This window comes from Argopecten irradians, chromosome 16 (genome assembly GCF_041381155.1).
Source record: "Argopecten irradians isolate NY chromosome 16, Ai_NY, whole genome shotgun sequence".
Taxonomy (NCBI): domain Eukaryota; kingdom Metazoa; phylum Mollusca; class Bivalvia; order Pectinida; family Pectinidae; genus Argopecten; species Argopecten irradians.
In genome coordinates, this window is record NC_091149.1 from 3,308,921 (window position 1) to 3,334,759 (window position 25,839).

At 35.0% G+C, this 25,839-nt stretch overlaps 1 protein-coding gene across 1 annotated transcript; it reads left to right on the forward strand.

The window, feature by feature from the left end:
- The first annotated feature begins 10,731 nt into the window (after positions 1-10,731).
- On the forward strand, positions 10,732-17,592 carry LOC138310458 (uncharacterized). Its single transcript, XM_069251685.1, has 2 exons — positions 10,732-11,008; positions 12,144-17,592. The coding sequence occupies exons 1-2, from the start codon at positions 10,816-10,818 to the stop codon at positions 12,464-12,466; spliced, it is 516 nt and encodes a 171-aa protein (XP_069107786.1). The 5' UTR covers positions 10,732-10,815; the 3' UTR covers positions 12,467-17,592.
- The last annotated feature ends 8,247 nt before the right edge of the window (positions 17,593-25,839 follow it).

A 25,839-nucleotide genomic window follows, 5' to 3' on the forward strand; every position in this document is an offset into this window, starting at 1 on the left:
CATTGCTTTGTTGGGACCTCCAATGGGACAAACCATTATATTGTTGGGACCACCCATGATACAATTAATTGCTTTGATGGGACCTCCCATGAGACAAACCATTATATTGTTGGGACCTCCCATGAGACCAACCATTGCTTTGTTGGGACCTCCCATGAGACAATTAATTGCTTTGTTGGGGCCTCCCATGGGACAAAGCATTACATTGTTGGGGCCTCCTATGAGACAAACCATTTACATGAATACAGTACAAGAACTTCATCTGTCTTGTTTACTGTTATAATAAATAATTAAGGTCATCTTAAATATATAAGATCTGAAAGAAGATATTAAAAAAATCTCATTGACAGTCATTTGTCTAATAGCTTATTGAGTGCTCCCTGTAGAATTTGACTTCAGGCCACTGTCATATATAACATGGAGTATTCCCTACAGAATATGGCTACAGGCCTCTTGGACCTTTTGTCATCTTTCATTAAAGCTTATGTCAGATCAATAAGGAACTGAAAGGGCTGCTTCTATCAGATATAATATACCCAGCTGGATAGTCCATCAATAAACTTGTAATGGAAAGTTAATTAAAGCTTTAGGTCGACAAGCTCAGGTTTTTGTCCTTTTTTGACCTGAATCTTCTGTAGGACAGCGCACCTGTCAATTAGTTGTGGCCGGCCTCGGTCGAATCAAAACTGGCTCGCTTCCAGCATCCGTAATGCAGCATCCAGGAAAGTTTCTCTTTCAAAAGTAAAACTACCCAGAGGAGCATTAGTATTGATATTTGCCGAGTATTACTCTTATTTATGGGTGCATAGACTAGGGAACTACCTTGGTTTTATATTGGTTTCGATTTTTTGTTCGATATTTCGGCCGTAAATCATGAGTGAGTAGAGCTCAGACAGATTTTGATAAACTTGTATTATGTAGAACAGACATATCTATTATCTTTCATATTTCTGATAAAATTGTGTTTGTCTTTGTATTCAAGTATTCACAGTATTTAGAGTTATAATGACTGATTCATTCATTGTAGTAAATATTTGGCTTAAATTAGGAAAACGTCCTTCTGGATATCTTCAAGAGTATGATTCAGTGGTATAGTTCAGTAAGATTACACTATAATTTCAGTTAAACATGTAGCTGGTTGGGTTTCCTACTCATTGTCTTTGGCAGTATGTTTAAATGACATTGTACTATAATGTTATAATGACTGTAAATATGTGACATAAGAGAATGTGTTTCCTGCATGATATTTCATTAGTATGTTTCGGTAAGACAGCACTGTAAAGCAGACAATAGTTCTATACCATATCACAAGAAAACTATAATAAATAAATACTATTTACCCTACAACATACCCTGACAGTCATCTTACACCCTTATCCTGTGATTGGATGTTAAACATATTAAACTTTAACATCTAAACCAAAAAGAGAAACTTTGGCTTATATGCCAATTTTGTGTAAACAAAACTGGATTAATTCATTTTGGCCTTGGTCAATGATCAAGGTTAAAACATATCTATTATAAAGCTTATAAAGGTGTATTCCAAGGTGTTGCCATTCCTCCACTATCATTTAAGGAAAAACATTGAAACTTTTGTTCTTGAAAACAAGTCCCTATAGTTCTCTTCAAGCAGTTTGATAAGAAATTTAAATGCTCTTGTTTTCCAAGTGATTCAAAATAAATAGTGTTTAGTTTTTAGATTTTAGGTCATAAATGGCCACACACAACAAATCATATATGTCTGTATTGTTTCTGAGGAGTTACATCTGTTGACTATCAAGTTCTTCATCATCTTTGCCAGGGAAGATGTTCACAGTTACTATGGATTTGTATATAAACCAGATTAGAAATTGCCAGGTTGTAAAAAAAACATCTGGTGTATTATAAATAACACTGGTAATAGCAGGCCTCATGAAATGGGAGAAATATTTTACTGAATAAAATTATACTCTTCATTCTGCTTTGTTATATGTTACTTTGCAAACTTTGATCAGCCAATGTCTATCTAATGGTGTAACCATGAAAGTTAATTTTACTGTAATATCTACAAATCTCAAATTAACCCATGTCTTTATAGTTAATTGAGTCCATGATGATACTTCTTTAAATAATTATTAAAATCACCTTTTATAATATGAATTTTCTAGATTAATTACATTAATGGAGTTATTGCACTTTATTTGACAACTTTTCAATTTCTATAGATCTCCATTCTGATAACTTGACAGACTGAATTTGTGTTTAAACATTTAAAAGTAATCAAACTTTCGTTAAAAATCAATGTGCACATATTTTTTGTCTTGACAAATAGTTGATGCTGGTAGCAATATTATTTTTTTCTTTCAATAGACAACAATTTTTATGAAAATAAAAATAAACCACCATAGTAACGGTTGCCATGGAAACCTTGATGTTGTATGTCTGGGATTTACGAGATACTCCACCAAAGATCATTGATCGAGTTTTAATTATGTACAATCGCTGTCCCTCATTAGATAGTGCTGATTTGTCTACTTTCCATTTCCTTATAGACGTAGATAAGAACTTATTGCGGGATAATCTACCTGTGCTGATCAATGACAGTGGTTTCCATGGCAACCTGTGCATCACAAAAGAAAACTGATATCACTATATATGTAACATGTCTGTTGTGCGTTCTCATAGGTAACAGATAGGAAATTAATTAGGATTTTTCTGCTTTGACTTAAATTTTGACTTATTTGCAAAATCAACTTCTTCATTTTTGTCCAAATACTAATATTGGTGTAAAAGCATGGGATTAATTGTAGAAAAAATGAACGTATAGACTTATTGTCAGATTGAGACTTATTGTCACACATGGACTTATTATAAGGTTTAGACCTATTGTCAGGGATAGACTTATTGTCCTTTTTAGACTTATTGTTTGGTATAGACTTATTGCCATGTATCTACTTATTGTCAGGTATAGACTTATTGTCCTGTATATACTAATTATCATACATAGACTTTTTGTCAGGTTTAGACTTATTGTCAGGTATAGAGTTTATTCTCAGGCATAAATCCTTGTCGTGGATAGACATATTGCCAGGTATAGACTTATTCTAAGGCATAAATTTATTGTCATGTATAGACTAATTATCATGCATAGACTTATTTTCAGGCATAGACTTATTTTCAGGCATAGACTTATTGTCATGTATAGACTTATTGTCATTATAGACTTATCTCAGGTATTGACTTATTCTGGGGTATATGCTTATACTCAGGTTTACATTTATTGTCATGTATAGACTTATTGTCAGATAAAGACTTATTATCACACATGGGCTCATTATCAGGCATAGACTTATTGTCAGGCATATGTTTGATACCATTGATTTGTTATCAGACCTTGCTATACTTATGTCAATCAAATTTGACATCACAATTAATTTTTTTTTTTATTTTGCTATGAGTAATCAAAATTCATCTTTATTTTGAAGATTGCTTCCTGATCAAGTGACCTTTGCTTATTGCTGAAGATTACAACAGTTTTACAGAGATTGTAGCGCTGATTGTGTACTTATTCAGTACTTCTGATTCGGGACAATATATATACACGATTAAACACCAATTATGTTCAAATGATGAATATCATTTATGCTCTGTTGGCGGTGGAGCATCTTTAAAAGCCATTTGACACCGTGTAACGTGTGTGTCACTGACTCGGGTTCAAGGGGGTTGCGCTTGACTTTTGTCTGTAACTTAAAACTCAAAACATAGACTTTAAAGTTAAACCAACAAGAAGAAATATAAATTTACAAGAAAATGGACCCAAATTACAAACTCAGACTACATGCTACATGCACATAAATAAAAAAAAAACCGCCACCCTTCTTACCCTATCCAAAACCCTTTCATACCGCGATAAACGTGCCCCTATCCCGCCTTAATGTACGTACTGCACACCTCTATATTTTCCTATTTGAAGCTTAATCCTTACAGAACACCGCACAGAAAGGGCTAGACTTAATTATTTCTTAAAGTTCTATAATGAGATTTTTACGGATGTGTACGATAATATAATAACATGTACAGTAGTAACAATACACGCACGGCCCGATAAAAAAGACGGGACACAAAACACAGATACTAGATACAATGACCTAATATGGATGACATGTACTCGTGGACAAGATACACACCATGAAACAACATATATTTCTTATAAAACACAAATCATTTACAAGACCGCTTCATTATATTTTCTAACCGTGAGCAGTTTTGGAAATAAGAAACCTGTCGACCTTAGTAAAGTCTAAAAGTATACGCACAGACCACAGCACACTAGATAGCTCTATTTGACCACTTTATGAGACGATCTAGGGGTCTAAAATTAAAAAAAATCGGTTAAAAATTCGCATGTCTACTTATATATATACGCAAGTGTACTATGTAGAATATAACAGGAAATTAATGAATACTAAATATTGGCCAAATTTGGCAAGCATTGTGCTTAAGGCGAGAGATTTTTGTTTTTTATGGGGGTCCCTAAGGTCTCCCCCGAGAAGGAAAAAATATTACGATTGCTGAAATGAGTTTTACGATGTATTTTGGATGACTTTTAGAGCGTTCTTAAACATGGTAATTTTTCGAATTTAAAATTCCTGCAATTAAATAATAATAACTGTGAATGTCGTCAATATCATTAATGCATACCAACCCTAAGCTCGATCTGAAACGTAGTCCCGCTAAAACCTGACCTATAGTTATTAGGCTATTTTTTTTGCATATAAAAAAAAAATTAAAAAAGCCTAATAATATGGGCAGGTTTAGCGGACTATTCTGAACATAAGAACATACCGGTTTCACCTAAGTTGTTGTTACCCAAAATAAATATGAAAATCACTCCTTAAAAATGAAGTATGATAAAATGTGGCAAGTTCTAAAGACCTCTTTTATTTTTAATGCGCATTTTGAGAGAACATTTCAGTCGACGAAAATGGGGGGGGCAAAAAAGACACAACTTATAAATTATTGATTTATTTTCTTTTTAAATCTGCATGTATTTTTTCAATGACCTCAGCCGTATGTTTGTAACAGATGTTTTTTACTATTAAAACGTAGGTCTAAAGCAGGTGGGCCCCAATAATTGTCCATTTTCGCTACGATCTTATTTCGCACATAAAATTAACCAGTAGATTCTATGTATATCAAAACTCCTCGGTTAAATTTTATGTGTAAACTTATAGATTACATAAATGCACAGTCGTATTACTCCAGGGTGGACTGAATAGGAAAGAACTACTTATTCATTCGTAGTTTAACCCCTGGCACACCATACGCCCACATGACATATGTACCCGCGACATTAATGACATCATTATTTACATGTAGTGACGTCATTTCATAGGTTATGACGTCAATAATGTGTCATTATGTAGGGGATAAATCACGCTACCCAAATAAGTCGAAATATACACATATTTTTCTCCGTGTGTATTTCCGTAAGTACTAAGACATGTGGCTAAATACACATGCATGTTGACAGTTCCGCGATCGGCACACCGGCTTCCGGTAGTTGATTGTCTCAGATGACGTCACAACTCATCGGAACTCAAGGGAGGTAAGTCATAGAAAATAATCTGTCGTCGAAAAGATGTGAAGATTGCTTTCATTAATTTTACTATTTAGAGACAAAATGTAAGCAAATATCAAACTGGTATTTGTTTAGATAGGCATTACAAATGTTTCTAGCGTATTATCTCATTTTCCATGTCCGTTCTGTTTTTATCACCTTTAAAAATGCCTATATTTAAATAGAGATAAATACAAATTTCAAGTATGATAGTAGGCGTATTCTAAATAATACATGTATATACTTTATACGCAGACATACATGGGGGAAACATATGTGGGCAAGGAGGATTTTTCAAATCTTTTAATAAGATATGGTTAATATATATCTTATGATAATTCAGGAATATCATTATAACCTCATAACCTCAACAAAATAAAAATCTATTCCTTACATTTACAGTTCTCCACGTAAATGAATATTATATATTTACAGTTTGCACTGACATGGACTCAATAACCATGCTTTCTAGTAATATCATTATCAGTGTATAATGATAGTACAACACGTGCGGCGATTCTATTGTTACGGGAATAGTCGCTGGCGTAGCAACGTGGGGCCATGACCCCACTTTAGGTGGGAAACATATACATGTAAATGAATCGATTCCAATTCAATTTCTTTATTAGTTTAAGCTTTACAACTTATTACTGGTATCTAAGAACACAAATCAGTTATCATATTATGTAATAGTCAGCGGCGTAGCTAGGTTTGGATATGCCTGCATGCCTGGGGGGGTGTCGCCCCCTGCTCAGGGTCCAGGGGCGAAGCCCCGGTAGGGGGTATGGGGGGCGAAGCCCCCCAGAAGCTGACGGGAAATTGTTACTATGTAGTAACCATTTTACTTCTTTGGTAACTTTTAACGTATATACCAATGGTTAAATGGAGGTCACGATATTAAGGCGATAACCATGCAAAACTATATACATTGTATACATACTAGACTCCCGTGACAAGTGCGCGAACAAAAAAACGGATTTCGGCTGTAAATATTAAATTAGAAAGTAATGGGAGAATTTTGTGTTATTTTAACTGATGAAAAACTTATAGAGAATATTTTAAACAAAATAAAAATTAAGTTTTACGTGTTGGTTTGTTTATGACAGCGAGTCAAAGACCACTGTCAAAATGGTGGAAATTGTGTAAGAAGGGACCAGTCCTCGACCATCTCAATAAAAAAATAAATATTGTATTAATGACCTATTTTTCTACATATTCTGTTCTATTTCTAACAATTACAACCACAAAAATTATTTTCTAAATAAAAAATCTGTTCATATTCGACAAAAATAAAAGTCAACTATTTCGTGACATCGGAAATCACGGATTAACACGCGTTTTAACGGGGTGGGAAGTGAGCCAAAATTGATCAATTCACTTTTTCGTTACTAAGGCCAAGAACATGTTGTAATTGATTTAATTAAGTTGTTTTGCTATCATTTTTAAGATGATTATATGTTTTTAGAATATTTCTAACTTTTCATGCGATGTTCTTTATTTTGGTATTCGTAAATGTTTCCCGATTCAAAATCCACAATTGCTTGAGGGATTTTGGTGAAGAAGTCTTCTTCTTTAGTTTAAGTCTAATATTGTCTTCGACAAAATTCAAACATATATTTAACAACTTGGTAACCGGAAATATATAGACTATTCTAATAAATTTCCAGAATGGCCAATCTTCAAGTCTTTCAAATGTGCACAAAGTTATGTCAGGCATACAGTTGGGCATATCATATGTATTTATATGCTGCAGCGTTACGTGTATTCAAATGTTTTTTTTCTGACTGTTCAAAAATGTAAGTCAGACTATTTTCTGCATGCTTGAGCATGCAAGCATGCACGGGCGCTACGCCACTGATAGTGTAACATGTAAACGCTCATACACTAATACTACATTGCACATTCACACACACACATACACACACACATATTTTAACACGGACGGACGTACGCACGCATACACGCACCCTCACACACACGAACGCACACACGCGCACCCTTACACGCCTTCATATACAAAATAATGGCATACTCTCTCTAGTTTCTAATTCTTAATTAATAATTATCAATGTACATGTCTGAATGAATTGTCTACTACGGAAATCATTTAATTGGTAGGAAGAGTGAAAAGGACTGTTCACTTAAACAATTATAACAGCAATGGCAAATTAAAGTTACAAACTATAAGATAGTATTTAATGATAATGGAGCCCGTGTAAATTTCATGTAATCCGGCTTTAAATTTACACGTGCCCCATTATCATTATAACCTCATAACCTCAACAAAATAAAAGTCTATTCCTTAATTATACTCGCAACATTTGAATATTTTTTATTATAATACCCATATTTTGTTCTCTCAGGTCATCGTCAACGAATTCGATTGAACAGCTGATTAGAATCGATTCATTTATATGTTCCCGCCAAAAGTGGGGTCATGGCCCCACGTTGCTACGCCAGCGACTATTCCCGTAACAATAGAATCGCCGCACGTGTTGTACTATCATTATACACTGATAATGATAATGCTAGAAAGCATGGCTATTGAGTCCATGTCAGTATCTGAAGGATATGTACATTAAAGTTACATTTTAGAAATTAAAGGTTGCGTTTTGGTTAAGATATTTACTTTTAACAAGCATTAAGACCATTCTTGATTTTTTTTGCAAATTGCAATGAAGGAACTGAACGTCCGAACACATAAGATGAAGAAGATATCATTTTACCTGTATCAAAAATAAGAGGGATCCTAAGGCTTTATATTTCTATTTTTTTATAAAATATAGACTATATATTAGGCAAGAAAATGATATTAAAATAAAGCTAATACTATAAGCAGGTTTGGCGGACTAATGAGAAGTCACCTAGCTAGTTATACCATATCAGGGAACTCCGATCCACCCACCAACGAAGGAAACAGACGTAGATATAAGTGTAGTATTTGTACACTGTAACACATGTACATATGTATACGAGAAGGCCAATCAGGGTTTAGGGGAGCTTTGATTACACCTTGGTACATTATGTACCTGTGTTTGAAAGAAGACAGAAAGATAACATCAGAATTAAGCTTCATTATATATATATATCAACTGAAATTGACCATTCTGAATATTAATATTTTTAATACATATATCTTTGCATAATCTGACCAACAATTAACGTTTAACTGTTTTTAAAACAGAACACCTGGAAGTAAGTTTAGCACATTCATAAATTAACTTGGATATGTATAGCAACTTTCAAAGTAGAGTTGGATTTTTTTCGTTTATATTATTTCTGTGTGTAGGCGTGATTCCCGTTAACTTTGATTTTTCTATGATACCTGTGAACCCTTGTACTAGTTAACAGAGAATTTAACACTACTAATAAGCCCGATAGCGGCGACAGTCTTGTTACAATGATGACATATGATAATACTTTCTTCAAGTTTCTTGTATTTAATATGGTTTATGGAGAGTTAACTCAAATACTAGATTTACGTGTATCATAAATTGTTGCATTAGGAAAAATTATCGACGATCTCTCAAATGTCGCAAAATCACTTGCATATAATTGATAACTACAATATACCTGTAGTTATTTCAATACACTACTGTTGGATTTACAACAATGGAATGCCATAATTATAATCGCAAACGTATAATATGTAATAACATTTTGGTATATCAATAATGATGCAAACACAGGAATTCGTAGGGAATTATACACCCTATACCCATCCTTTGGAGAAATTTTGGCGATCAGCGTATAACTTTTAGCGGATTTTGTGTATAAACATTATCCGATCCAGTTTTAACATGAAAGCACGGGATAACGAGAGTCTGTGGTAAATGCAATTGGAGATGAGTTTATTTAACTGAAATGACGATTATTTATTATCAAATAGAAAGAAATTTACACCAAGATACTATTATGAAAGACCAAATACTTTTAAATTTGATACCGTGGCTTTTCAATTATGTAGTCAACAATGTACCAATTTCACTTACAAAATAATTATACAAGATGGACATACGTATTGGAGATGTGTAATATGTATTCACATGAGTTTGACGTTCTGCCAATAATATATAGTATACATATATCAAAATTACCCCTATATACTGTGTTTTTATATATTATATAGAGGTTTTTTTATATATGTATACTATATATTATTGACAGAACGTCAAACTCTTATGATGTATTCTCTTTCATCGATAATACTGTTTACCATGTATATGTCCTGTGAACTTATGTTTACGAGAATAAAATCCATGAAATCATTGTCATTGTCATTGGTCGCCTATTCGCGTGTGTCTTGGTTTGTCTCGTTGAATCAGATATTTAGATAGTATACTATCCAAAAATCTGGCTGAATATCAAGAGAGTTTAAAATAATAATACATATCGAAAACATACGTGCTCCAGCATCTAGTCAAGGATTTATATATATGCCTTATATGGCCACGTCCTTGCCGCTTGTATAATATGAATTAGTTCATTTTCAATATCACAATGATCGTGTTGATGCATTTTGATTAATAAATTAGTAAAGCTTTGCATTGTCCACCTGCACATGACTCTTGTGTCTCATTGTATGAGCACGAGTTATTTCCCTTTACCTGTAATGCTAACACAGTTGCCCAGGATAATCTCGTCTACACGTACACAGATACTGTACGTATATGTATACATGCGTATACGTATAAGTCGATGTTTCTAATTTGCTTTTGAAAAAAAAACATTTTTCAAAAGCTATTAAAAAGGCAGAAACACACATATCAGATTTTTATAAATCCTTGCATCTCTGTCTCTTCATCTGTAAGCTTACATGTTTCTGTTGTTTTTTTGGGTTTTTTTTATTATTATTATTTTTCAATAAAGATATTATTAACAGGTTACATTATCGTTGACATCGATATTTAACTAAATCTTTTGTATGTTATGCAATCATGGTTCTGTAGATCTACTTTTCTGTTGAACCCCCTTTTGGTACCTCGAACCACAGAAATGATAATAAACACCACCATGCGCAGAGGTGGCACATCATTTCCCGCGAAAAGTCCACGTGGTATGTAATGGCGGTAAGCTTTGGGGGCATATGATTGGATTAAGCGGTAAATAAACAGTCACGTGACATTGTTATGGTCTGGAACCACGAGGTCGTTAGTTTTCTTCACTGACAGCGGTTGGAATTTTGGTAACAGTGGCTCTCTAGGATTATCCCCAAAATGATCGCGACTGAAATGGAAACACCGAGTCATTTAGGATTCGGGGAAAGGCCTAAACGAATGAGGCTTGATCCAAAATGTCGACAATATGATGCAAACGGGGTGTCGCATCGTTCGCTGGATATCGAAGGCGTCATCGCCGTTTTGAGTAAATATCGGGATTACGACGGAGGTGTAAACTGCAGCGTTTGTGGTAAGTCAGGTCACCGATGTTGTTTGTTTTTGTTTGTTACTAAAAAGTAACTCTAAAATTGCCACTTTACTGAAATTATGATAATCACTGTTTCGGAAAATATCACGCCGACAGTGAAAGCCAGGTAGGTGAAAGTTATGGTTACTCGATGAAAGTTATGAATGAAATCATATGATGCATTGCATGGTCTATTTTATACACGACCTATAAGCTAAGATTGTATTTCCTTCGTGCTGATCATGGTGAACATTTTATTCTTTCATACTGAATCATGCTGGGAACAGAGTAGTAGCTTGATAAATGTGTACATATACTTCATGGTATTATGTAACTATAAGATGCAATGTCTATTTTTAGCTGTGCTCCGTAAACACCCGTGAGGCGTCGTTCCGCATGAGTAAACATAACGGTACTGTGTACTATGTTGAAAGCACGTGCCAGTCAGCTCGACCTGATATAGAATTTATAAAAAAACCTGACGTAAATAATCACACTTTAACATATTTTGGCGGACTTAAATATATTTTCTGGGAAACCGTTTCGAATATGAAAGAATATTGACATTTTTCATTTTTTTTTAAAGTTATAAATTGCTGTTGGAATAATGCAATCGAGAATCATATTGATTAATAAATATAATGAAGATCATTCTATTTTATACTGCATATGTTACAAAAATAATTCAATATCAAATATACACATGTACAATATATGAATTATGATCGATATATAAAAAGTCAAAATTAGGTTACTAGCTGTATCGTAAAACAACAACCCTACTGTATGGGCCTTTAAGATTATATATATCTTGTTTGAATAGTCATGCATGATTGTTGATGAAATTTAAAAAAATAATCACATATTGTAAATTTAAATTAAATAATATTTATTGATGTGATATATGAGGATGATGATGAGAAATGATGCTGGTTTAAACATTGTAAAAAAAACAAAAAAAAAACAATATTTATCTACAGATTATATTATTCAATGGAGTTACAAAAATTTTCAAGGTTATATACATCTGTATCCTGATACTTTTTGATGGCGAAGTAATTAAAATACTGTTTGATATAACTAAATGTAGTATGATAATATCTATATTATACATGTATTTGTTTTGGTTTTGCTGCAGGTAAACTGTACAAGAGCAGGGTTTGTTTTGTGAAACACCTGTGGGAGCACACAATTTACTGGGATCTATTTCCAGGCGACAAAAACCAGGACCGAGTCCTTTCCATCCAGGCGGCGCTGATCCTGTCCCTTACCCTTCACGGCGACGCAGTCCAGGATAGCAGTATTCTATCCCATCTCCTGGTCACAGCACCAAACGACAAGCGTCCTGAGGATGCGCCCACCTTGCCAACATCATCGCCAGAGAAACGGAGGCCTCGAACACCGAAGAAAAATCCATCCAACATTTCACCACTGAAGAGGAAGAAATCATTTGATGTGTGAACTGAAAATTTACTTCAGAAGAGACAGTTTCATTAAGAAATCCTTAAAAATTACAATTTTGAAGGAATACAATGAAAGAATCCGTGAAGGGACTCTCCCAGTTTACTGGTGTGTGGCATGCTGTGTTTGTCCAAGTCGGATGGCTTCCTGAGTTATGTCCCTTTCTAGCGGACTTTCTGCATTGAGTATATATGTTGATATATATACTGTGCATTTCACTACTGTGAAGAACAACAAGATGTGTTTAAAGATTTGTATATGATTAAAAAAATGTTCATTTGTATTCTGCAATATATATGACGTAACACAGGTTGGGTTACTTACTTGCATTCATTGTGATCATTCATTTAGTTAGATACTGACATCGCTTTGTAAATTCAATTTTGAAAGTTTTGATAACATTTAAACCTCTGAAATTATATAATATGAAATATCATGAAATCGTGATGTCATATGACATGTTGAAATGTGAACCCTGACCTTCAATGTGAATCCTATGGTTACCTGTACTAGTACTGTCTCCATAGCAACAACTCGGTGTACCAGTAATTTTGTCTCTGATATATATTTGACAGAGTTGCAGTGTTTCATTTTGAGGTTAATGTTACAAAATTTTGTTAATTAGAAAACATTCTCTATTGGAATGAATAAGGATTTTCAAAAACTTACGGACATTTTGAAAGAGTACTGACAAAATGGCCTAAATTTAGCCCCAATCTGAATCACTGGAGTTGGCATGTGGTAGTCACAGTTAAGTCAGGTTTCAAAGTATATTTTGATTGATCTAGATCTATTGTTGAAATCTGTAATTGCAATATTCAAATTTGTTAAATGTATATAAATATATAATTTTGCCAGATATGTGTTCGACAGGACATATATATCCCTGCCTTGTTTTTTCTATTGGAATTTTGTTCCAATATGTACAACTGGTGCTTATCATGTATTTTTACTAAAGATTTTGTTGAAAGTTTCTTTGTTAGTACACAAAGATGTGCATGCAGATAACATTTGTTAACGGTAAACATATTTTTCATTCATTCTTAAGATGACATTATGTATATATGTGGATAATTGTTTATCATACATACATGTAAACCATTTTATTTTAGTGTGCAATTGTGTTAATTGATTTTCGTGTAATATCATGATCACTGAGGAAGAGAAACTGGGAGATTTATTATCACTGCAAAAGTGTGTCAAACAAATTTAATACGGGAGTTTTGAGATCCCAAAACGATGCGAGTAGAGTACATTTTACCGTCGATAAGTACCACAATCCGGTGATTATGACGTCATCATTTGTCATGAGTTTAGTGACGTCATAATCACCAGAAGGTGGGACTAATCAACGCTAAATTGTACTTCACCCACGTCGTTTTAGGATCTCGAAACTCCTGTATTGATCAGTTACTAAATTCATCAATAGGTGTAATTCTTAATCAGTTTAAAACCATCAGTACAAACAGGTTTAGATTTACTGTATTATAATTAAACCATACAGTTTATTAGAATTATAATACTTTAGAGAGCCATATGATCTGACTTATCTGAATCACAAAGTTAAGTTGTTGGTATCACTATGAAAATATACAAAATTATGTTGACACCAAAATAAGTCGGTTTATGGTCACAGTTTTTGATGGTCATGATATCACGAACACAAAAAGGATGAGAGAACTATACTGTATTAGTTTGTTTTCTGTTTTCTCTACATGTGCTTAGAACCAAATTTTGTTACTTAAAGGAGAAAAGGAATTGTCTTATTTCAGCTTTGCAGATTCATTATATTTTATAATTAACTTCATTAGGATTGGTGAGAATTTGAGCAGGAGTGCTGTATATATGTGATATTCATGACCTCTAGTTATTTTTGTTTGACGACAAGCTTAAATAGTCTGTTGAATTTTAAAGATCATTTTAATTAATAAGCTTTCTCAAGAGATGTGAAATGAAAGTTTCACTGGTACAAAATGTATTATTTTACTTAAGGGACAGTGTGAGTATACATACACATTTTATAATAATGTAGATATGAATTTGTGATAAACATGTGTGTGATTAAAAGGAAAATTGTGTGTTTTTGTATATATATGTGATAATGCTTTTACAGGCCAAGACTAATCAGCAATTTATGTAGGATTTTTAAGGCAAGTCCAGAAGACTGATTTTCAAATTTTGATGAGTCCCAGTACAAAGATCGAAATATAGAGAGTTCTCAAAATTTTGGTGAGTTCCACAGGAAAATCATGAGTCCAGGACTCATCTAGGCGAGTCCCGTAAATCACTGGACTAATGTATTTAACCAATGTATTTATGAAAATTAGATGAATTAATGTTCCCATCATCAATTAATTTTCATGAAGACTCGGATATCAAATGTTCATATTTTTCACAATTTTTCTTTGATAATAATTCAAACAAATAATTAACAACAGAACAAACAAACAAAGGGAGATGAGATTTCAATGTATACTTATAAAAAAATTGGTACAGGAATGTGTATAATATCTATTTGTATTTTACTTTCCATTTAAAAAAAATTCAATGAATTCTACTTGTAACATCAAATGTAGATCTTTCATCTTTGCATTATAATCTATCCTCAAAGCTTTTAAGGTCAGATTAGAATCGTGCAAGATGGAAATTTAAACCTTAAAATAGCATTCCTTCGTTTTGAATAATGGTCTTTGGGTTCAGAATATGGTACCTCCTTTCTTATAAATTTTTCAAGCACCCTGGATGCTAATTATTGCAAATAAGGTAAATGGGAAAAACATATGCATGGGGAGATTAATTTGATTTACAACTTCATGCATTGTGCTTATGATCAATACAAAATATTGTTTATATTCAGTTGAAGTTTTATTTGATCTTACAGTATACATGTATTATCCATCGGTGTCCCTTTATTAAATTTTCTCTCCTATACTTATACGTGCATACTTATACGTGCACCCAAGACTTCTGACATTAAACAAAACACTAAAATTAAAGCATTTTTTTCAGTGTTGTGTTTTAAAGTGTCGGATGTCTTGGCTGCATCAACTTCATACAATAATTCAATTACTAATGATAAAAAAAGTTGATAAGTATCATTTATTTTGCCCTTTCATCTGTATTTTACATGTTGATTTTATTTTTTTTTTTTTTTTTTTTTTTTGCATTCTCATCTGTAAATATTCATTGTTGTTCAGTTGAATTCATTGAAATCTTATTTTCACTTGTTAATCATCATTTCCACATTATTTCCATATTAAGTTTTTTGTTTGAATGTGTTATGGACGTTGTTTTTCTGTTTAAGTTACTTGATTCATATTTTTTGCACATAATTACACTGCCTAGTAATTAGATGCTTGAATTGTAAAATTATTTTGATTTTTACAAACCAACTACATTGAGTTAACAAGTTATTGAAGATTTTATTTTATTGTTTTCTATTGTACCCAAGTCACGGTGTAGTGAGATCAATTTACAGTTTGTTTGGTATCACAGACATTAGTAAGTACATGTATAAGATCGTTCAAATAATAGATTTAGGCCTACATTAATACAGATTTAGGATAGACCAACCATACATTATACAGATTTAGGATAGACCAACCATACATTATACAGATTTATTACAGACCAACCATACATTATACAGATTTAATACAGGCCAACCATACATTATACAAATTTAACACAGACCAACCATACATTATACAGATTTAACACAGACCAGCCATACATTATACAGATTTATTACAGACCAAGCATACATTATACAGATTTATTACAGACCAAACATACATTATACAGATTTATTACAGACCAAACATACATTATACAGATTTAACACAGGCCAATCATACATTATACAGATTTAACACAGGCCAAGCATACATTATACAGATTTAGGATAGACCAATCATATATTATACAGATTAAATACAGACCAACCATACATTATACAGATTTATTACAGACCAACCATATATTATACAGATTTAGTACAGGCCAATCATACATTATACAGATTTAATACAGGCCAACCATACATTATACAGATTAAACACAGACCAACCATACATTATACAGATTTAGGATAGACCAACCATACATTATACAGATTAAATACAGACCAGCCATACATTATAGAGATTTAGGATAGACCAACCATACATTATAGAGATTTAGGATAGACCAACCATACATTATACAGATTTAGGATAGACCAACCATACATTATACAGATTTAGGATAGACCACCCATACATTATACAGATTTAGGATAGACCAACCATACATTATACAGATTTAGGATAGACCACCCATACATTATACAGATTTAGGATAGACCAACCATACATTATACAGATTTAGGATAGACCAACCATACATTATACAGATTTAGGATAGACCAACCATACATTATACAGATTTAGTACATATCAGACATACATTATACAGATTTAGTACAGACCAATCATACATTATACAGATTAACACAGGCCAATCGTACATTATACAGATTTAACACAGGCCAATCATACATTGTACAGATTTATTACATATCAGGCATACATTAGCACAAATTTGTTACCGACATATAGCATAGAGCCAATGTACACTGATTTAGCATGCACCATGAATGATCAAGATATGTTGAATTCACACACATAATTGTGCTGCTTGGATACAAACTGTTGTATATTTTCTTTAAGTTTGGTTGTTTTCATTGCATTCTTGTATACAGATATACTTATGGTAGAACCAACTTGTATCTGTAACCATGGAAACGTAAATGTTGCTAGGTAAGCGTGAGCTTGTTGGTTGTAACCATGGGACTATGACTGTTGCTAGGTAAGCTTGTATAGGGTTGTTGTTATGGAAATATGATTGTTGCTAGGCAAGCCTAGTAGCTTGTTTGTTATGGATTCTTGCATAATGTTCAATTGAAGTGATAACATGATTTTGTCCTGACATGATTGTGTCGACATGATTTTGGCTGAAGATTTTGTTTGACACAATTTTGTCTGAAGATTTCGTCTGTATGAAAGTGATAACCAAGCATTTACTGTGCGTACATATATCTATGTTTATAATTGTTTTATGAAAGAAATATATTTTTACAAATGACATCGCCTTGTTCCTCTTATTTTTAGCTCATTTGTGGCCCATTTGCGTAAAAGGTGAATTAGCAATTATATTTCTCATTTGCTACAAAACCTATATTTATCGTTTCTGTCAAAATCACATAAAAATTCCTACGCATGATTTACATGTGGTACTTTGTCTGTGTAGGTAAAGAATGGAATTCCAAGAATCTTATAACATTTTATGAAGTTCGTACCAAAGATGATTAATCTTGATTTGAAAATTTTCGTTAAACTTATAATCTTTTGAACAACCTTAGCTCTGGTCCACAGGACCATGGTGAATGTCATACCATACGATGTCTAATGGTCTGTAACTGATGCCTGCCCCATGTAGGTTTCTGTATACTGTGACCGGGTGGTGTGTGTTGCTTGGTGTCTTCGGCGGCATGCGTCAGTGATGTAGCACTATAAAAAGGACAAGAGTTCCACAATTTAAATGAAGATACAACACAAATATACTGCAGTCTCCCAAAACGCACACCACACACTTCATACAAGCTACGCGTATACACACCCCATGCATGGGATGTCGATCTTACATAATCCTGGCTGTTAATACGACGTTAATTTATCAAACAAACAAATGTAGTTTTCTAGAGAGGTAATGGTAGAACTAACAGACTACCAACCCACTCCTGATACCCTAGAGAAGGGGTAGATATCACATCATTCGTTTGAATCTCAGGCACTAACCACTTGCTATTGGTCTAGATATGGTGGCATAAAGTTTTTATTTTTCTTTGCTCTCAGCATTGGCATTGAAAGTAGTACCTAGAGTTCAAGGATGAGAACTGGAGTGGGACGATTGGTTTCACTAATGGTTTGTCCCTGTCAGTGAAATCGCGCTAAGCATAGCGCTTGACATTGAAAGTAGCCTCTGGAGTGTCAAGGATGAGATCTGGAGTGGGGCGATTGGTTTGAGTGAAATATGACTAGATGATGCAGCATGCTTGAGTGCAATAGCACTTATACGCAGCCTCCCGCATCCATAATTTCCAAGGGGTTACTATCACTGTCGGTATATTCATGCATTACTTGTCAGTGCCCGTATTGTTGTGGACAAAATTGCATATTACTACAAGGACCTACTTTCTGACCTTGGCTTACAATTGCTCCATTTTCAATTCATTCAACCAAATAGATACACAGAGAACCAAGATGAACCTTTAGGTAGACAATCACATTTACCGGGTATATATACCCGCCCAAAACTAACCTACTAATTTGATACTCTATGTAACGGGTGTTTGACCCCTGACCTCTTCATCTTGAACCCAACATTAAAATTCCTCTTTTATAAAATAGTTCTTTTTGTGAAATGTCAGTATTGTGTTCATACTATCAAAGAATCCGGTTTTATGGTCAACTGTATTAATCAACGATTTGTTAACCTCATTTTAAGTATCCTTTATAACAAACACGGTTCTTTTTATAGGCCTATGTTATTGTTACGGAGAATTGGACGCTATCATTTCCGGAACAAAAGGTTCGTAAGAAGTTACAGGTCTCGTTCACAGCGTGAACAGAAAGTGGGCGTGTCTATCTGCCACGCCCACCTTAGGGGATGAATACATTCCTACTAAGTACAGGACAGACACTGATCCGATATAAACTGACATTAAGCTCATTTACGGAATGCCTGGTCAACTTAACGACACGGTCACACCTGAGTGATCACAGACTTATACTTGTACGTTATGGAGGTGATAAATCATTATTATCATACTTCTTTGTATAAATATACAAAAAATCGTTCTAAACAAATTTTGTTTTAAAATCAAAAATATTCAATGTCTTTTGATTGCTTTCGAGCAAGAGAGGTAAAGCTAACGGGACTGTTACAATCATTGTTTGTCCTTGTTACTAATCTGAAATGTCCCGTTGAAAGTTTTTATCTCATTGAAAAGTCTAGTTTGTGTTTCAAACAAAAGTGTCATGGCATATCGCATTTCACAAAGAACTAACGGTTCTCCTATTGAAACACTCTGACATCAAATTCTGTTCACGACGGATTCTTTCCTGGCAGTAGTTCTGATTCTATTGGCCTATCTTGGTCTATATTAATAATACCCAAACAATGGACGACCTGCAGTCTGGTAGATATTATCAAAGGGTCCTGGCTATAAATATATGATGTATTACAACATACCGGGTGTTCCATAAAACAGGTTACACTTTCAAAATATCATTACTTTTGACACACATGAGCAAATGCATGCAATTAAACGTTTTATTGTATTTATAAATAAAATAATTTGATTCTGCTGAAAACCATTGACGTCATAATGACGTCATCACTTCTAAGATATTGACTCGTCAAGAGCACATTATACAGGCACTGCGAAATATTTTATACTTTGTGAAATAGTGTTTATGGTCATGTGATGCCCCAGGTTTTAACAACTCATTTTTTCTGTGTGAGTATTGCCAGAAGTAAAGAAAATAATCACCAACACCAGAAAATATTGTCCAATGCATTTATTAGGCATTAGAAAATAGGGACAAATCTTCAATGGCAGTGTTCAAATGTTGCTCAAATATTAAATATATCGTCATTTTTACAGCATTTTTTAAAAATGCGTCTTTTGTGAAAATTGTTACCAAGATTACCACCTAGTTTTGTTAGTTTATCAAAATTTGAAATGTATGATTGCAGGCTTTGTGGAGATGAAATCCTATTGCTCTAAGTGCTGTATTAAACAAAATATTGAACTTTGAAAAAGTGTAACATAATTTATTGGGCACCCTGTAATATATTAAAAAAAATAATTTTAAAATAATGCCAGGTATCTGTGGTTATAAGGTTGCATGCGCAAATTTTGAAAATATCTAGCTGACTTAATGCATGGTTAAGATAAATTCAAATTATTTTTTGTTTCGCTGTAGTTCATTCTAGCCCTCCACACAGATAGCAAACTGATATAATTTCTATATTAGCTATGAAGAATCACATACTTTACTTATAAAACACTGTCGTAAACATTGGCAGCGTTCATCGACTAGTATAGGCTAGTTTCATTTTACATGTCGACTGTGTGCACGCCTTGTGGGTTGTTAAAAACCACTTACCTGAATTGTGACTAATTTACACAAAGAGCGCTTACGTCATTCCTCTATACACGGGTACATCTACACATATCTGTACAGATCAGCTTTAATACTCGATATACTCAATGGAAACGGGAAGTTTCGAGGAGGGAATACAAAATAAAGTCAATCTATTTCATTATTTTTTTAATTTCTTCAAATACCGGCTGATAGAATTGGTTAAGATTGCACAATGTATATAGATGTCAACCGAAACACCGATATAAAATATATATTTATATCAGAAGGCTGACAAGGCAAAGTTCCACTTACTATTGGGTATTCCAATAAGTTGGGTCTTCCTTGTACAGACACAATATATTTATAAATCCTTGTAACCACATTCTTTACTCAAAATGGCGGACTCGTATGGGTAGAGACCTACGTTTATGTTCCTAGCTGGTTGACAAAGTATTTCTACGTTGTTATTTAGGACAAAGGACAAAATGGCCTGTCGTGATCACGACAAACAGCTGATAATGGTGTGCGGACAGTGTAAAACTGCGGTGTGTGACGAGTGTATAGAACGCCATCATAACGGACACCAGCCATTTCTAACACTGAAATCGGCGGCTAAAACTGTTATTGAGGATCTACAGAAAGCCACCGATAATCCGGATTATACCAAAATTGAAAAAGATTTTGAGGAAATTTCCAAAAAATGTCAAGAAGAAAAAGTGCGCGCGGACAGGACAAAGCAGGAACTTCTCGACAGACGAGACCATCTAAAAAAGATACTCGATCAGGTGACGGAGGCGGCTGTCAACAAACTGGAACGTCACAAGGAAAGTGTCTTGGAGGAATTAGACAGGATTAAAACCGATACAAAACAAAAATGTAAGACAATCGATGATTTTAAAGGTACTGTCCAAAGGCTAAGTACATCTCAAGATTACCTTGAAGTTGTCGTACAGGGATGGAATTTGAAGCTTCCAGAAACATCTACAGTGGATTTTCCAAATATTTCCAAACTTAAATTTAGTCCGGATACGCAAAGTGATGAAGCTAACCGCGTCGAGATGTTGCTTGGAGAGCTAGAACTTCAGGATACCACGTCCCACCATGATGGAACAATTTTCTCAGATTTAGGACATTCTGAACTTGATAGATTTCCCACCCTCAGCATCTGCTCAGATGATATGTTTGGAGATGGTCCTGACGAAAATCCCTCCACTGCACAATCTGATAGACTGAGTTGTGATGTGGAGCTAACTAATCAGCATTCTGTTAACCTTTCGAGTGCCAGAGGGCCTATGGCGGCCGATCACATGTTTCCTAGAGTGCCAGGGGGCCTATTTTGTGCGTGTCAGAGTACCAGCGGGCCTATGGCGGCCGATCACATGTTTCCCAGAGTGCCAGAGGCCCTATGTCGTGCGTGTCAGAGTACCAGGGGGCCTATGGCGGCCGATCAAATGTTTCCCAGTAACCCAGAGGCCCTATTTCGTGCGTGTCAGAGTACCAGGGGGCCTATAACGGCCGATCACATGTTTCCCAGAGTGCCAGAGGCCTTATTTCGTGCGTGTCAGAGTACCAGGGGGCTTATGAGGCCGATTTCCTGTGTCTTTGAGTGCCCTTGGGCCGATTGGACCGATTTTGTGCGTCACAGAGTGCAATGGGGCCGATCGAGCCCCTTTCGTACGTGTCAGAGTGACAGGGGGCTTATGGGGTCGTATTCTTGTGTCTTTGAGTGCCCTATGGCCGATTGGGGCCGTGTGTCACATAGTGCCATGGGGCCGATGGGGCCGATTCCGTGCGTGTCAGAGTGCCAGAGGTCCCATGGGGCCGATTTCTTGTATCTGAGTGCCAGAGAGCCAATTGGGCCGATTTTGTGAGTTACAGAATGCCAGGGGCCGATGGGGCCGATCCTTTTTTCCATTTTTCATGACGTGTTTTTTATCGGTTATAATGTATTTTTGTTTTCTATAGACAGAGAAGTGATCTGTACTAATTTGACACTTTCTGTACTTTAAAATTGATGACGAAACAGCACATAGTTTTGACGTCATTATTTTATTGAGTGACGTCATCAGTGAATGCAGTGGTGGATGTTTCACCATTGTTCCGCAACTTATTGTGTATATAATGTACATTTCCCGATCATTTAGTTCTACTTATAATCTTACCATTTGTTCATTTTCTCAACACACTTAGTATCAAGAGAAGAATCTGAACGATCTGTTTTCATATGTTCCGTAGATTGCGGTAAATTAAAGTGTTCCATTTTCCTTTATTCCTATAATTAACACATAACATTTTATACACTAATATGAATGCATTAAAGCAAAGCCTTGTAAGAGCGCAGCTCATGTAATTAGTGAAGAAGTTCCATACATATCATATGGTGATACCGTATTCCTGCATGTATCTTTATATTGTTTACTGTATAGACCCGAATAAAAAGTTTACATGGATAAATCTAGTGTTACTTTTGGAGTATATAAAGTATCTTTTTCATCTAACATGTGTACATAGTTTGCGTGTACGATATGTATGCACATTTTATGTACACTACGATCGTTGTTGTAATCTTCAGCATTTCATATAGAATTTGGACCGGGAATTGATATTTGCTTCTCGTTAAATGTAGGTTTCGCCCTATGAAATATAAAGACTACGAAATTTAAATTTATCCTGTACAAAGATTTATCATTTTCAATGCATACAGCGAGCAATATGGGTGGTCAGTTGCCTAGCTTGACCAAGAAAATACTCCTCTAAAATTAAGCTTAACATCAAGTCAAGCTTAACATAGAACATGACGCATTTTTTCCAAAACTAGACAGCATTAACAAACGGAAGCGTGCAACAAAATGTCAGATAGCAGTGACAGTCTTGTCACGGCATGTTTAGTTAATATTTTAGGATAAAGTGATTTTTGAGATCTGTAATGTGCTACTGTGAGTTGCCGTCCTTGGGTCTAATTTGCTATGAGTTACTGCCCTTGGTTAGCACTCTCTAATCATGTAAGTTAGTTTTGTTATGTCTACGCATGCTGCAGGCCAAGTGCCTTTTTCGCTGTAAATTTTGCCTGAAATGAAATGGACCAGCAGTCAAAGAAACGACACAGAAATGTACCATCTGCTTTAAAGGACTTTGTACTAACTGAAATGCTTAGTTTATCCGATGATCGTCACGAACAGACTGAAATATGGCAGCCTGGATACACTTCAGGACCACGTGTGTCGACCCCCATGATACAGCTGCGTTTCGATGCATGACTCCTATAAATTTGCGGCCTACAGGGAATGAAGGGGAGCTCCAGGATTTAGAAAGAACTCTAAAAAGCCTCCAAATGGAGTCTAAGCGGATGGAGCTACTTAGAAATATCGAGAAAGAAAAGGACAAACTTCGACACCTCGTCCAGTGCCACCAGGTCATGATGTCACACCAAAACTGCGTGGTCCACAGTCTGAAACCCCATCAGTGACATCAGGTAGGAAAAAACCTCGTTTTGTCCATCAGTATTTAGGGGATGATCCATTATCTCAGTTTGAAAAGGATGAAATACTGACTGTGTCTGAATCGGTTGTGATAAGGCTTAAGAAACTCGATCGGGACTATCATAAAATAACAGTGGAACAATGGAACCATGGCAATAGTCGTATATTACAAGATATAATGAAAGAAGACCGCCTTGACAGTGTGTTGATCAGTCAGTATCTAGAATACACCAAAACCATCAACCGATATTTCAGTAAATATGTCCGGGGAAGTGTTTTGTTGTATGACAAAAATATCGCGAGTTACAGCACGACCTGAACTTCCCGTGGGGAACCCCCCAACCACAGTTAACTGATTTTCAGCTAATTCCAAAGAGTAACAATGTGACAGTCCAAATGTTAAATGGCTCAGCTACCCTATCCAGTATGTCATCCTCGCGCTCTCACCCATACCCTCGACGCAAGGTCAAAGGTCCCTTTACACCACACAAGGTAGAGAGATTTGTCGTAAATACAATGCTGATGTATGTGACTTTCCTCAACGTAAACTGGCACATGTGTGCTCATGGTGCTTTTTTGAACACAGTGCTAGTGTCGCACATCCAGACTCGCTTCAAAACAATTGTAGATGGGCTCCTGGCCACAGGGTCTGGGTCCATGAAATATGAGGCATGGGAACAACTTCTACCAACTGATGACCCAGATCAAGAGTTCATTTTAAGTGGTGTGATGAACGGGTTTAACATTACAGAAATGGAAGCAAACGAGCCCGCGGAAATAAAAAAAAATATAAATTCTGTTCAATGCATTCGCATAAGGTAGAGGAACAAATTAATTATGAACTTGCTAATGGCCATTACAAGATTACTCAGGAAAAGTCAACGATAATCAGTGCTCTGGTTGCTTTACCAAAATCAAATGGTAAAATTGGGTTAATACATGACGCTAGTAGTCCAGCTGGTGGGTCACTGAATGACTGTATTTCTAGTGATTGTAGTTGTACATACATGGATTTGAGAGAAGCTTTAAAACATATCAAACCCGGCATGTTTCTTGCAAAGGTTGACCTTAGGTCCGCGTATCGCTCAGTTGGTGTTCATCCCTCGAACTATTTATATACAGGCTTGTAGTGGTAATTTTAAGGTGACACAACTTCAACTTATACGATACCAGACTTCCATTTGGAGTAAAAAAAGAGCCTAAAAATCTTTCAGACTCTTAGTAGCGCTGTCTGCGGGATCATGTATCATCGTTACGGTTATACAATTTTGTCCTATTTGGATGATTTCCTAGTGTTGGGAGAAACTTATGATACATATTACACAGCCTTGTTGACATTACTGACAGTGCTTAGACAACTAGGTTTCGCGATAAACTACTCATAACTAGAGAGTCCATCCCAAGTTTTGATTTTTCTTGACATCGAAATTTACACGGTAAATACAAGTTTTTCACTCCCAAGGGAGAAATTGATGGCGTTTAAGGAACTGATAAACAACTTTACACTTAAAAACCGAGCAAGCAAAAAACGGTTAGACGTGCTTATTGGAAGCTAAGTTGGGCATCACAAGTTGTGTGTGGTGGTAGATCATTCCTACGACGCCTCATTACACTCAAAGATAATTTACAGAGTTATAAACATCGCGTGTTGTTAGACAATGGATTTTTTCAAGATCTGTACTGGCGGGATACTTTCACGGAA